The sequence below is a fragment of the Tarenaya hassleriana genome, unplaced genomic scaffold (genome assembly GCF_000463585.1).
Source record: "Tarenaya hassleriana unplaced genomic scaffold, ASM46358v1 Cleome26, whole genome shotgun sequence".
NCBI lineage: Eukaryota > Viridiplantae > Streptophyta > Magnoliopsida > Brassicales > Cleomaceae > Tarenaya > Tarenaya hassleriana.
In genome coordinates, this window is record NW_010965869.1 from 236,631 (window position 1) to 251,512 (window position 14,882).

A 14,882-nucleotide genomic window follows, 5' to 3' on the forward strand; every position below is an offset into this window, starting at 1 on the left:
AACTCACTCGACCTCTTCACGAATTTACTCATGACTTTCTGCTCCAGAGTCGGATTTACGTGATTTTGGTGTCTACGCGAAGCTCTTGAAATGCTCTTTCTAATGGTATAAGTCTCGCATGATTTGGACCTATGTAGAGAACATTATTGATCTCGTAACATGAATACCTCATCTGAACTTCATCTCTAACGCTCCAAAAACGCTCATTTTCACGTCCAATCATCTTCGAAACTGTAACTCTGCAAAACTAAAGCACAATCGGGTTTTGTTTCCTAACACGCCTAGAATAGCTATTAATGCATTTGATTATCCTGTAAAACCTAGACAAACTCTCGTAAAAATATAGAGAAAAATAGGAGTTATCACTTCTCTTCTTGGCTCTAGTTGTAGGATCAATCCTACCCTTCTAACTGATTGGTACATCATTACTCTCTCACGTTGATAGTTGTATAAACATGTTATTGTTGTTGTTTTCCTTTTGAATGTTATGGTGATAAATTAGAGGTACATGAGTATTCTTTTTTGTACGGTATTCGGTTTTAACTGTTTTTGTATACAAACTTTTTTTAATTAATATATTTGTACAATGTTATCAAAAAAATTAAGAATTATATTTTTTTAGGTGGTAAAAATAAAATTTTTGTTTTTGTTTTTTAGAAAGAAGATATGCTATAAAGTTCAAACGGCAAAAGGAAAATATTTTTAGTAATACCCGACTCAAACTTTCAACCTATTTTTTTGGATTTTTTAAAACGTTAGCATCTTCTGTTTTTAGACGAAACAAGGGGAAAAAAACAAATTCCCAAAAAAATGATTTTCAACACAAATTTGCAACCTCTTCTTCTACCCTTCCTTTATTGGTGTCCAAAAAATCGTTCCGCAGATTTTTCATTCCAGGATTCTCCCAAACATTTCTCGTTTTCTTTCGTTTTCCATTTCACCACATCCTTTGATGATCCCATAAAGTTCTGTTCTTGTCAAAAAAAATCCAGAAAAAAATCTATCTAATCAAGCTCATAAAAAACTTCTATTTTGTCTTTTTTAGGAATCGAAATATTTTTTTATAAACGAGAAGACGAAAAACAGGAAATCGCATTGGATCATCAACTCAATCATGTAAAATCCAAAAGGGAAAAAAAGGTTTGAGGATTACAGAAGCAAAATATGGACAAGGTCCAAGAACAAGCCCATCTCATTGGTAAGAAGATATCTCCATTGATATCCACACCATTACCCAACATCACAACCGAAAACTTGGGAGACTTCAAAATACCTGGCGGAGACACTCAGCCTCCGGCGACTTCTCCGCCGTCTCCTCCTCCGCCACAATCCCCTCCTCCCTCCCCGCCCCCAACCACCGCCTCTCCGCCGCCAACTCCTCCTCCTCCTCCTTCTGTGACGAACCCTCCTCCATCTCCGCCTCAACCTCCGCCGCAGAACATTCCCGGAGAGCCTCCTCCGGAGAAGCCTCTTCCTCCCCCTCCTCTTCCCCTCCAACCTCCTCCTTCGGCAATCCAGCCTAACACAAGGCCTGCTGACGATCCTCATCCGAACCCCATTTCTCCTCCCTCTCTGCCCAATTCAAACTCTCAGCTTCCTCCGCCGACTCCGGTGGATCCCGGAGAGGGTGGTGTCTCACCGCCATTGTCGTATCAGTCGCAGCCTGCCGTCCCTCAGACGCCGGATCCACAAACACACCCATTTCAACCGCCGGATTCTCCGCTTACGGGGGGACAGAATTCTCAACCGGCATTGGCATTGTCGCCTCCGCCTCATTCCAGTTCGGGACCCACGAATCATTCGGGGAGTTCCAATCCATCAAATGTGAACCATAGAAATGGTAGTAATGGCCACGGCAATGGGTCTAGTTATGATCAAAGGACCATGGTCGGCATAGGGATCGCAGGAGCGGTGGTGATAACGTTCATCGTAGTCATGTTCTTGGTAAGGAAGCGAAATAGAAAGCGTGTTACTCGGCGGTCGGGCCAACACTACTTGCCCTCCGCCAATTTCGTTGTAAAATCGGGTAAAGGTGATGCCTTTGTGTTTCTTCGTTTGATCTTAAAATATGCTCTGTTTTCCAAACTATACGTCATATTCCCGTTCCTGCTCTTCAGACATGTTCTGTTTTGTTTTGGGAAACATCATGAAAGTCATGTCCTTTTCTTGATCTTGATCATGTTCTTATTCTTTAAACATGTCTGTTTTCTTGATCATTGTCCTGTCCTCGTCCTTCAAAAAAACCGTGTTCTGTCTCTATCCTTTTCTTGATCTTGCTCTTTCAACATGCCCTGTTTCTATCTGATCACGCCGTGGAGCTCATCTCCGGTTCTTGGTTCTTTTGTATAGATGGATACAACTATTATGCACCGAAACCCGGTAACGGGAACAATTCAGGACAAAACTCTTCAGGGGAGATTCCGAATCAAGAAAGAACACCAGATTCTGCAGTGATTGGAACAACAAAGACTTTATTTACCTATGAAGATTTGAGCCAAATAACACAAGGATTCGCCAAGGCAAACGTTGTCGGAGAAGGCGGGTTTGGGTACGTATACAAGGGAGTGTTTCCCGATGGACAGAATGTAGCGATCAAGCAACTGAAATCGAGTAACGCGGAAGGGTATAGAGAGTTCAAAGCAGAGGTTGAGATAATAAGCAGAGTTCATCATAGGCACTTGGTGTCTTTGGCGGGTTATTGCATATCAGAACAACATAGGTTTCTGATCTATGAGTTTGTCCCTAACAACACTTTGGACCATCATTTACATGGTATTTAAACGGTTCATTCGTTATTTTTCAATCATATTTTGATAATATGAGATTATGAAATTTTTCATCTCTAAGATTATATTAATGTTACGTGTTGTTAGGTAGGGATTTGCACGTGCTTGATTGGACCAAAAGAGTCAACATTGCAATTGGAGCAGCCAAAGGGCTTGCTTATCTACATGAAGACTGTGAGTATCGGTTTTACATTTCATCACTTATTATATATTCAGTTTGAAAACGATCTTTTTAATTTCAAAAATCTCCAGTTATGTTACCTCACTATGTGTGTATAATTCAAATGTAATTCAAAGTTATAATACGTAGTTAAGAAAATGGAACTTTTCCATTGATAAGAAAGAGAATTATTGCAAAAATTCAAGAAAAAGTATAATGCATTTTTAAATACTAAAAGAATTATATTTGTAAAGTATTTTTTTTAAAAGAAAAAAAAGGATAATTTTTTACACTAATATGTTAAAATCTCATTCGAAGGTCATCCCAGGATTATACATAGAGATATCAAATCGTCGAATATTCTATTGGATGAAGAATTCGAAGCTAAGGTAAGACAGATTTTTTATTTTTTATTTTTTGTAAAAAAAATTGTTAGACATTGATTTTGTTCATTGATAAAAACAAAAATTATAGGTAGCAGATTTCGGATTGGCCAGACTCAACGATACAACACAGAGCCATATTTCGACTAGGGTGATGGGCACATTCGGGTAATACTTGTAGTCTTTTTTTTATATAACCGGTTAATGTGGATTAAGGTCCAGCCCATTAACAGAACCATATAGTGATTTGGAATATAAGTTCTATTTCTAAATTTAAAGTTCGAATTCAAGACAGAATAGATGTTACTTATAGTCTTTGTTGTGTATTATATTTATAAAACAGATAAAATTAAATAAATTTAAATAAATATTTAGGTATTTGGCGCCAGAGTACGCGTCGAGTGGGAAGTTGACGGATAGATCGGATGTGTACTCATTCGGGGTTGTGCTTCTTGAACTCATCACCGGTCGCAAACCTGTTGACCCCTCTCAGCCTCTCGGCGATGAAAGCCTCGTCGAATGGGTAACGCTGCTTTATCCCTTTATTGTTGTGAATATATATTTTTTTTCAACAACTTTTTTTCTTACTTCCTTTGGGTAAGGACGGATATATATACGAGATTTAGGAGTTATCATGATTTGAATATTTCATAATTCAATTCCGTAGATGTAGAATTCGAATAGATATCCAATCGAACTCTATTTGACGATTGCAGGCACGGCCACGCCTAATTGAGGCAATTGAAACGGGTGACATCAATAACTTGGTGGATCAACGGTTGAAAAATCAATACGATGAATCCGAGGTCTATAGAATGATTGAAACGGCAGCGTCTTGTGTTAGACACTCTGCCCCAAAACGACCTCGTATGGCTCAGGTGTGTCTCTCCGCTGTTCCTCCTCACACCAATCAACAACAATGTTTCTCCTCCATCTTCTTCACCTTTCAAACCTTTACGTCATTGTCTGGTTTTAAAGGTGGTGAGAGCTTTGGACAACAGAAAAGAACTGTCTGATCTCACCAATGGAGTGAAAGTCGGTCAGAGCACAGCCTACAGTTCCGGACAGTACAGTCAAGAAATTCGAAATTTCAGGAGGAACTCGTTTTCTTCAAATGATTTCTCCGATTACACGAGCCGCGAGTACGCGAGTCATGAACTCGAAATCCGAGCTCTCAACACATGAATCGCGTCACTGTGTCTCCAAATTCTCATGGAATTTTAGGAAATTTTTTTGACGTTTACGAAATTCTTACCAGTTCTTCGTATGATGATGTTGATGATGACAAGAAATTATATACTGAATCATTTTGCTCAAGTGTGTGATTCAAATTGATTTCCACCCGTAATATTGCAAGGAATAAAATATAATTATGATAATTAATTACGTTTATTTGTAATACATAGCCCACGTAATGTATAATTAGTTTCTTTTGTTGATAAAAAAATGTATGGAATTAATATTGAGAAATGAAGGGTTTCACCACAGATTAATATAATGTATTTTGATTAAGAGTTTAGAAAATGAATTCATATAATTTATTTTGTAAAACATTAAAGTTTTAAATAATCAAAAGGGTTTTAATTTCATAATTAAATTACCCCATCAGAGTTGTCTCATATATTTTTGGGGTCATTCGATGTAATTTGTGATAACAAATTAATAAATATATAAATTTTAATATTTAATTTAATTTCACAGAACTCAATAAATAACTAAAATAAAAATCGATAAAATAAAACTAAAAAAACTATAAATTTATTAATCTGATTTATGATATGAAATTTCTAAATCTATTTTGAAATATTGTATTAAAAGACTAAACGTACAATTTAAATGTGTTAATAACATGAAATAAAAAATTAAAATGGTATTATTTTTATATGAAACATCAATGGAATATAGAATTCCCCTTTCTCTTTACCGCCTCATCTCCTTTCATTCTCGACTTCTTTTCCATCTTTTACTCGGCAAACTCTAGAAATCTATAATAATCCTCCTCTCTTCCTAATGTGCATTTTTTTATTCCTCTAACGAACCTACCATGTCCTTTTTTTTTTGTACGCTGATAATCATTCCATAACTTAATTTATTACCATTATTAAAAAAAATGTTAGAAGGGCAATGATTATGAATGTGATAAACCTAATTTTATGTAATGCATAGTTTCCATATAAATAAATATACAAAGAGGAAAGTTGGGGAATTTTTTAGCAGCTTTATTTTTTCTCCTTCCTTTATTCCTTGTGAATCTTATTCCCTTATGCTTTCTTTTTCTTGGTAGAGGCTTTAGCGTTAGTGCGCACTTGTTATGATATTCTTATTATGTACTTTAGGCCTTGTTTTGTGCTACTTAGGGACACCTTGTTGGAATGAAATAAAAAAATGAACGACCAAACACACGTATTCTACGATATGTCTTCAATCTCGTTACATAAATAGGCAATGATGTGATTGATATATAGATAGATAGATAGATAGATAGATATAATTCTAAGGGATTCATATAACAAAATTTCGTCATAATGATAAATTGATCTTAATTTGGACTGGAATATAATCCGTTGCTTAGCTTTTCTGATTATTATTAGTCTTGTTTTTTATATAAAGTATCACTTCTTTATTAACAAAAGAAAGATGCTTAAATATATATATACAAGCTATTTGTTTTTTATAACGGAAAAAACCTCACGAACCTATCCCACGCAAGATATGTGTTTTTTTTTGTAAAATGCGAATTGGATTATTGTAGTGTAACTTTACAAATTCGATAATAACAGAAAATCGAAATGAGTAATCCATGAAAGATATGTTAGTAATGTATATACATAAAGGCGTATGTTTTGAACAAACACATACACAATAAATATAAATATCTAAAATATAGAAATAAAATCAAATCTAAATATTGGCGAGAGAAAGAGAGCGGCACCAAAAAAAAAAGGGATGGCTCTGATACCATATGCTAGGTAAAAGAAACTAATTATTATTAATCACATTAGTGGCTATTTATACATGTATGTTGACCTAATAATGCAACTGTAAAAATACATATTTATCCCTCTACATACATGATATATAGCTATATATACACACACCAAAACAAACTCAACCTCAGTATCGATTCCGCATCTATCTACCTCTCACACACAAACAAAACAATGAACTCTCTCATAATTTGCGTCTTCATCTTCATCCTTCCTCGTCGGGTCGCACCACAAGCATGCCAAAAAGCCTGTGGCCAAATACCCATAAAATACCCGCTCGGATCTGGGTCGGGTTGTGGAGACCCGCGTTTCGCCCGTTACATCACGTGCGACTCCGACCAACAGGCGTTGACTTTGGCCACTCACACCGGGTGTTACCCCATAACCAGCGTTGACTACACGAAGCAGGTGATTTATATCTCCGACCCGACAATGTCCACGTGTGCTTGTACTCGACCCAGTAACGGGTTCGGGTTGGATTGGGACGCCCCGTTTTCCTTCCACGACGACACCGTTTTCACCCTCCTCGACTGTTCCGTAGATGACTCCCCCGTTTTCACGCCGTTAAGTAACGGTACCGGCCGTCTCACGCTCTGTGACCGTCAGGGCGCGTCTATTTGCAACTACTTGTACTCCAATTGTAGGTACGTGGCTTTTATATTCAAGAGAATTGCACGAAATTGTATTAGATTGTACGACAGATTACACATGGTATAGTTTTGGTTTGATTTGAGTCATATAAATAATTACGTATTCCTCATTTGATGAATAATACAAGAGAATTGTACTGATATTATTTTGAAATAGAATTGAACAGTTTTTCTACAATGTATTTAAATCTATGTTATAGATTTATTTTTATTAAACATATAGATTCACCCGTCAAATGAATCCTCAAATATCGAATCTGGTGAATATAAATACCATTTGCAAATCTCACAAAGGAAATGAAATTCAACAATTTCTCTTTTTGTTTATCTGAACCATATCAAACTACAGGTCAATCAATCTGGTAAACTTCCAAATATCGAGTTGTTGCGTATACGTGCCGCTCGACCTCGGACCGTCGTTCGAAATGGACCTTAACAAGCTCAAATGCTCATCATATTCTGGCTTTTACGGGTTCGGAGGGCAAGAATCGAACCCGGAAAGCTGGCAATACGGTGTCGCATTGAAGTACAAGTTCAACGTATTCGGCGAGTACCCGGCCGTGTGCGGCGGCTGCGAGCGGAGCAACGGTGCTTGTGGTTACAACACTCAGTCTAATTCCTTTGTTTGCAATTGTCCCGGGGGCATCAATACGACGTCGGATTGCTCCTTCCTTGACTTCAGCGGTGGATTTAGGCCTCTTCCTTTTATATCAAGTAGGCACCACGTAATACTATACTTCAATGAAAGTTTTGCCAATCTTTAATTCGATCCCCAAATAACTACATCATCTCTAAATAATTTATATATATATATATATATATATATATATATGTATGCATGTGTATGTGTAAATCCACACGAGATACATAGTAAAACAGGGAAACGTTGTATCATTGAAAAAAATACGATTAAGAATCATTTTGACCGCACAAAGATCTATTTTGTCGATTCCGAAAAACGAGATCTCTAACTTTTTAAAATTTGAAGTTGTAAAAAGAAAAAAAATCGAAGTTTGGAAATACCAATTTCAAGTAGTTTAATTGCTTGATTTTCTTTAAAATTATTAACATTTCATGTTCGAATATTTTGTCTCTTTTTTGTCGTGGCAGGGGATTGGGCGTTATACTCTTTCCGTGTGGTTCTTGTTTGGGTGTTGGTGCGTCCACGTTAAAAAAAAAATCGCAAAGAAACACAAAATATTTTGGCAAGTGATCGGATTCAAGCGACAACGAAAGAGAAGACTCCGACAGAAGCTCCAAGAAAATTGAATAACCAATAATATAACACATAATAGAAAGAAAAATACAAAATCCAGGCTTAAAACAATTATCAATTTCTCGTATTCTATCATGGATCATAGTTGAGTTGAGTCATGAGATTACATCTAATTTGAACATCTGTACTAGTTGAATTGTGAGGTCTGCATCTAATAATTTTAAATAATATATATAAAGAAGATATCACATGGAAAATATATAAACCAACATCCAGAGGATCAAATCTCTAATAAAGCATATCCAGAAAAATAATCTCTTTTTCATTATGTACATATTGTATAAGAACTCATTTGTAGTCATAAATGAAATGCCTTCAATCATCTTTTTCCTCTTCATTTTTATTTCTATGTTATTTTTCTATAATTTTCTTTATATTTTTTAATGACTTTTGATGTATAGAATTTATAAATTGATATTGATTTTACTTATTACCACCGCGACTGTTTAAAGTTGATTTTCAATGATTAACTTTGTGAAGAAAGTTTTATGCAATCGGATTGGTAATCAGTTTTTGAGTCATTTTCTAGTTTTTTCCATGGAAAAAGATATATTTCAAACAATTAAAAATGAAATTATAATGGATAAATTTCAGAAAATGAATCATAGTAGAATTCAATCGATGATATATTTTCATTAATTTTATTACCTCAATAACATTTTTTCCTGAATCCGCCGCTGGATCATATACTTCATTCCATGATGTTATTTGCAGAATATTTCTCCTCGTTAAGTGAATCTTTGAGTGTTAATTCCGTCCTCATTTGATGCGTATGGATAAAATCCTCCTTTTCATAAGTGTTCTCCTCATCTAGCATCTTCTTTATTTGCTCCATGTTCTTGATCATTTTCAGATATACAGAGAGCTACACTCTTGGACTAACTTGCTTTTTAAACAAATACATCTTCTCAGACTATGTTGTTTTTGTTTTAATAGTACACATGTTATGCTTCGAGTACGAAGAGAATTATTTTTTTGGACAATTCTTTGATTAGTAGCAAAAGACCAATAAAACTTTTCAAAATTGGCAGAATTTGGGCAAAAAGTAGCCATGATACATTCTTCAATGTTAGGATTTTGCCCAATAGCAACGGGTTTTTGTTATTCCATCTTGAGCAATGATAACACGTACTATGGGTGATGTTTTGATTGTTGGTTTAGTGCTCTATGATGTACTGTTTATGAGCTTTATTTAGATACATTTGATTGATGTATTGATACTTTCTATGGTTTATGAGAGTATTTGATTCATTACATGTTCTTGCATACTAGATGTGTTATGAAATCCATGTATCATTATGTATGATACTTAACTCTCTAGTCTTGTGTCATTATGGGAATGATGACATAATAAGACTAGTATGATGTGTGATTGATGATCATATAGATGATCATAAGTATTTGGATACGATCACAATCATAGGTATTCATTGGAGAACGCAATACTGGATTGACCCGCATGAGATTATCACATGGACTAGTGTCATGACTTGAATCTCATATGGCGGTTCCATGATTGGATCCTAAGACCTGAGATATCCACGGAATCCGACATGAGGAGTAGCGTGCTTTGATTACGTCAAACGTCCTGCGTAACAGGAGGACTATAAAGGCGTGTATCAGGTACGAAACGAATCATGTACTGGTTTGTAGATAGTCAAGATGGGATTTGTACCTCCCGTAAAAGAGAGAGATATCGCTGGGCCCCTCGTGTGAGCGAGACTGTAGAAATGTATGGCCGCACTATAGACGAACGTCGTCTATTTCAGACAGTCGAACTCAGTGAACGAGAAAGCAGTCGAATCAGATAACGTGGCTTGTCCATGCCTTATATTCGACATATGATATCGTGATACAAAAGGATCATCAACCGGAATCATCACTGACGTTCGTAAGATCACAAACAAACTCTATTCGAGATAGGTAGTCATAGTGTCTTGCTAGAGGCCGCCTATGACTTGTATATCCGGAATAGAGATTTCGGATTATACTGCTATATCGAATGAGCCTACAGGGTCACACACGCAGGGAAGGACAAATGCACGAGAAAACGTCGAGAAATCTAGACAAGAGGTCCGGACCGTTCGGTCTAGGAGTGGACCGAACGGACCGGAGCATCTAGTCCGAACGGACCAAATTGTTGGACCGAACGGACTAGAGAGTCCAATCCGAACGGACCAAGTGTTGGACCGAACGGACTGACCCATCGGTCCGAACGGATCTAGTTATGAGACTGGTTCGAACAGACCAAGTGTCCAGACCGAACGGACTACTAAGCAGTCCGTTCGGTCTGGGTTTCGGATTTAATTTTAAAAGTCCGGATCTAGGGTTAATCACTTGAATAAGAGGAGATTAATAACCCTAACACGAAGGAGCCGAAAAAGAGAACTTCTTCAGACCTTTTTGGAGAGTCTAGAGGGTTGAAGAAGTGATCTAAATCTCGTTTTCTCAAAGCACATCATCGAATAGAAGATTCGAGTCCTAGCAGACAAGTTCCAAAGGTTGGAATCCATCCCGAGGTGTGGATACGTGTAGAGGGCAAGGTATTCTTCCTGCCTACAGTGATCGAACGAACATATCAATTGATACAGGCCCCGGATCGATTGAGGTAAGCGTTCTATCGTTTCTACAAGATCATGCATGATAGGTTTTAGGGTTTTATTAAAAATTTTGTTTTACATCCGCTGCGCAAACCCTAGAACTGATCTCTTAGGAATAGGATTCGCTTATGAGATCCCAGAAAAACCCAACATTGATATAGGATGTCTAGCGTATTTCACTGGGTTTTACATATTTGTAGACATTCTAGAGCACATTTGGCTTCGATATTGCATGGTTGTGTTCTTTGGTGTTTAAACAGGAATCCACACATAAAGAGAGCAAAAAGAGTGGAAAATATGGAATACGAAACATTACGGACGAACCGGGAACATTTGAAGTGTCTCCAGGGAAAACGTGAAGCTCAGAAAATGTCAGATCTTGTAAGTCCAATAACTTTCACTCTACAAGTCCAAATCATGCATTCTTTACATCATTGGAAAGTTCTCTTCGATATCTACGCATAGACACCAAGATCACCCAAATCCGATGTCGGAGCAGGAAGTTATGAGCAAATTTGTGAAGCCCTCCAAAACTGTTAAGTGACACGATCGTGTCACTTTCAGTCACACGATCGGGTCACTTACCAGATTTTGGAAATATTCTGAATTTTAGCCCAGAAAAAGAAGGATTAAGCAGGGTTAGCCCCCAAGGTCGAAAACATTCAGACTTTTCACAGAAAACACACCATAGAGCACACAAGAAGAGGGAGATTATCAAGAGGCAAGAGATCGGATTAGAAGACGAAGATTACGAAGCCGAGAAATCGACTAAGCATTCTTCCTTTCTTCTATTTTACGATGTTTTGTGTTATTGATATGAACCCCGACGTCTCGATGTTTAGCGAGTAGTCCCATAGATGTAGGTTAGGGATTTGCTATGTAGGGATCTTTGGTTTTAATTCCAGACTTTTGGATTTGTTTATTCCATTCAGTTTATTGAATTGTTCTTAATGCTTTTGATCTCGTTGGCCACTTGGTTGAATGAACTTAGGGTTTTAATTCACATAGACATATGAGATTCTAACCTGGAACTAATTCAATAAATAGAACAGGTATCGCATTGGAAGATGGGTATTTGCCTAGGAATTATGATAGCGTTCGTTCATGCATCCAGAGTTTTAGACTATTGAATCGGAAGATTGGTATGATTAAATCTAGATAGTGAGATTAGACTTGGAAGAGTTAATCTCTACCTTAGAGCTTGAATTCCCTGGATTGGATAGATAAACCACTAAGTTTGTATCTTTTGAAAGATCCTTGCATGTAAAGCAATCCCGAAGCCTGCAGTGTTCATCATTCATAGATTACAGTCGTTTTATCGTTTACTTTGTTACCTTCTCACACTCATATTATTTTCTCTGGATTTAGACTTAGGTTTGGATTTGATTTCTTTGTCTACTTTTTTCCTTGTGTTCGACCCTAGCTACTACAATCGATCCGTATACTTGCAGAATTTGTTGAGTCTAGGAATTTATCACTTGATCGAAATTTGTATACCTAGATTTGCGACATCAAGCAACAAGAACATGAGAACGACTTAAGTTTGGAAGAGGGTAAACACTGAGAATTTGAGATGTTTCAGTGTTAAACTCATAATCAAGACTCATTAAGTTTCGAATACATTTTCATTTTGTACGCATTTGCTCAATTTGCTTAGAAATTTGACAAGTACAACTATCACAACTATATGTGGATATATGTGTGAATGCTCATAATTCTTCGCACAAAGTCTTGTATGAATATTTCTTCAACTCCTCCCACACTTCATGAGTCATTTTAGCATGTGACGCACCTCCTTGGAATTCTTTACATAAGGCATTGGTAAGTCATGTTAAAACAATGACGTTATTTTGAATCCGTACTTGATATAATAGTGCTAATCAATTCGGTATTTCAACTGGTCCATCGACAAATTCCACTTTGTTCTTTGATCGGAGGGCATTTAACAAGTTGAAACTCCATAAAAATAATTTTTGTTTTATTTTCACTCAATGGAAAGGATGATCATAAAGATGGATGTAAAAAGGTTATTTTGGGTTCACGACAAAATTATCGTTTTCAACCATGGTGGCGGTAGATTTTTTAGTGAGAGTTGAGTTATCTTATATGATTAATGGGTAGAAGAAAATAAAACATTCTCTATCCCATAAAAAAGGAAAGAGGAAAGAAGGTTTTCTATAGATCATATTAATAAAATAAAACAATTCAAAAATATATAACAAGGATACGAAAATTTCTAATCAATAATAATCATATATATATATAAGTATATTTTATCTTACGTTGACACGTGTCACTATTAGTAGGATAATATAAAAATATTTTTTTATAATTAATTTAATAGAGTATTTTTTGAAACTTGTAAAACACAAAAAATTATATACTTTCTCTCATGGGAGGATGACATGTGTCACTATTGATCAGAATATAAATTTTTTTTTTCTACAATTAATTTAATGTAGTGTGTTTTTGGAACCTGGAAAATATAGGAAAAAACGAGACTAAAATTGGAGTGAGAATAAAAACATTTTTATTTGTATAGCATGAAATGTGATAAATACAAATTTATTTCTCTTCGATAATATAACTAAAAATAAACAATAGAATATATATATATATATATATATATATATATGATTTCAGCATACACTCATTTCCATAATTATTTTCTTGATATTCAATATTTTTAAAATAAATATTTATGATTAGTTTTATTTTAGGTTTAATATATAGAGTTTTCGTAAATAACCATAAACAAAATAATAATTTATGATTCATTGAACATTAATTGTTTCAATTAAAAAATTCTAAACCATAAAATAACGTTAATATGCTTTCGGTGTGCCATCAACAATACCATTATCGTACTGATCAATTTGATATTCAAAAAGATTAAAGGTACAAACAAACTGATTAAGGTTTATAATCCGATTTTATTGTATTTTTCTTTTGATGTGTTTCTATTATTTTATTTGTATCAATCACTTTTATAAGATATGCTATTATATCTTTTTTTTTCTTTGTAGAATTATTTTTCTATTTGTTGATGAAAAATATTCAATATATATTTATAATCCGATATATTATATGTGATATTATATCCAAGATAAAATATATTTATAATTATTTGTCTTAATTCATTTCATGTGAAGTTCATTTTTTTTTTGTTTATTTTTTTGTTATAATTTTAGGGTAATATATACATAACAATACAATTTCTTTCATGGTAAAGTAATACATGTTTATTTTTTAAATTATATCTTTTCTTATTCTAATATGCAAAACATAGATATTTTGGAGAGATTAATATAAAAATATTATTTATAATCAATTTAAATATTTAATATTTTGATGGGTTTGGGATTTATAAGGCATTATATCAAAAATACCTTCCCTTTGCTATTTTTACTTTAAGGCATACCCTTCTCCAACTGTGACTATATGATCCATATGACCAGAAAGTTAATCTTGGTCATATTGGTCATAACATTGAATTTATAATTTTTTTATCAAATGATTAGTGAAATATATAAGATATGAACATAATGAATGTGTGTGATCATCATAAATTTAACGTTATGGTCAAAATGATCAAGATTAAATTTCTGATCACATGGGTCATTGGATCACAGTTGGAGAAGGTTATACCAACTCAAAATAGCAAAGTAAGGGTATTTTTGATAATGTCCCGATTCATAATCATATAAAAAAATTATGTTATAGATTTATATTTAACTAATCGCTTAATATTTGCAATACTAAATTGTATATATAAAGTAAAATTTTATTTATAAATATAATATCATTTTATCTAATAGTGAGATTTTAAAATTTTATCCTGTCAATATAATTTATAATATTTTTACTAATTTTTATGTTTTCAATTTAAAATATTTGTATTATGATAGTTATATTTTTTAGGTATCACTTGATTTGTCAAAAGTAATTCTTTTATCGAGTTATAAAATTTATCAAAATATTATTACGATATTCCATATTTTAATCTTTGGTTCTATAATTTAACCCATAAAATATAAAAA

General features: G+C 34.6%; 2 protein-coding genes across 4 annotated transcripts; both read left to right on the plus strand.

The window, feature by feature from the left end:
• The first annotated feature begins 857 nt into the window (after positions 1–857).
• LOC104816727 (putative proline-rich receptor-like protein kinase PERK11) lies at positions 858–4,660 on the plus strand. Of its 2 annotated transcripts, none has more exons than XM_010545654.1 (8): positions 858–2,032; positions 2,350–2,772; positions 2,874–2,960; positions 3,265–3,335; positions 3,421–3,497; positions 3,705–3,852; positions 4,046–4,207; positions 4,308–4,660. In XM_010545654.1, exons 1-8 carry the CDS (start codon positions 1,165–1,167, stop codon positions 4,512–4,514), a joined length of 2,043 nt encoding a protein of 680 aa, XP_010543956.1. In that variant the 5' UTR covers positions 858–1,164; the 3' UTR covers positions 4,515–4,660. The 2 variants fall into 2 exon arrangements, with proteins under 2 accessions (XP_010543956.1, XP_010543957.1); XM_010545655.2 differs by having other exon boundaries at positions 858–2,026.
• Positions 4,661–6,449: 1,789 nt separating this feature from the next.
• LOC104816728 (wall-associated receptor kinase-like 20) lies at positions 6,450–8,575 on the plus strand. 2 transcript variants are annotated; one of them, XM_010545657.2, is made up of 3 exons: positions 6,450–6,960; positions 7,316–7,691; positions 8,077–8,575. In XM_010545657.2, exons 1-3 carry the CDS (start codon positions 6,491–6,493, stop codon positions 8,233–8,235), a joined length of 1,005 nt encoding a protein of 334 aa, XP_010543959.1. In that variant the 5' UTR covers positions 6,450–6,490; the 3' UTR covers positions 8,236–8,575. The 2 variants fall into 2 exon arrangements, with proteins under 2 accessions (XP_010543959.1, XP_010543960.1); XM_010545658.2 differs by having other exon boundaries at positions 7,316–7,680; positions 8,077–8,230.
• Positions 8,576–14,882: the final 6,307 nt, after the last annotated feature.

Excerpts from the sequence above, each read along its gene's own strand:
- LOC104816727 (XM_010545654.1), top strand. The coding sequence starts at position 1,165 with ATGGACAAGGTCCAAGAACAAGCCCATCTCATTGGTAAGAAGATATCT. Across the intron at positions 2,773-2,873 it reads TTTGGACCATCATTTACATG|GTAGGGATTTGCACGTGCTT; the intron begins GTATTTAAACGG and ends ACGTGTTGTTAG. Across the intron at positions 3,336-3,420 it reads ATGAAGAATTCGAAGCTAAG|GTAGCAGATTTCGGATTGGC; the intron begins GTAAGACAGATT and ends CAAAAATTATAG.
- LOC104816728 (XM_010545657.2), top strand. The coding sequence starts at position 6,491 with ATGAACTCTCTCATAATTTGCGTCTTCATCTTCATCCTTCCTCGTCGG. Across the intron at positions 6,961-7,315 it reads TACTTGTACTCCAATTGTAG|GTCAATCAATCTGGTAAACT; the intron begins GTACGTGGCTTT and ends ATCAAACTACAG. Across the intron at positions 7,692-8,076 it reads TTATATCAAGTAGGCACCAC|GGGATTGGGCGTTATACTCT; the intron begins GTAATACTATAC and ends TTGTCGTGGCAG.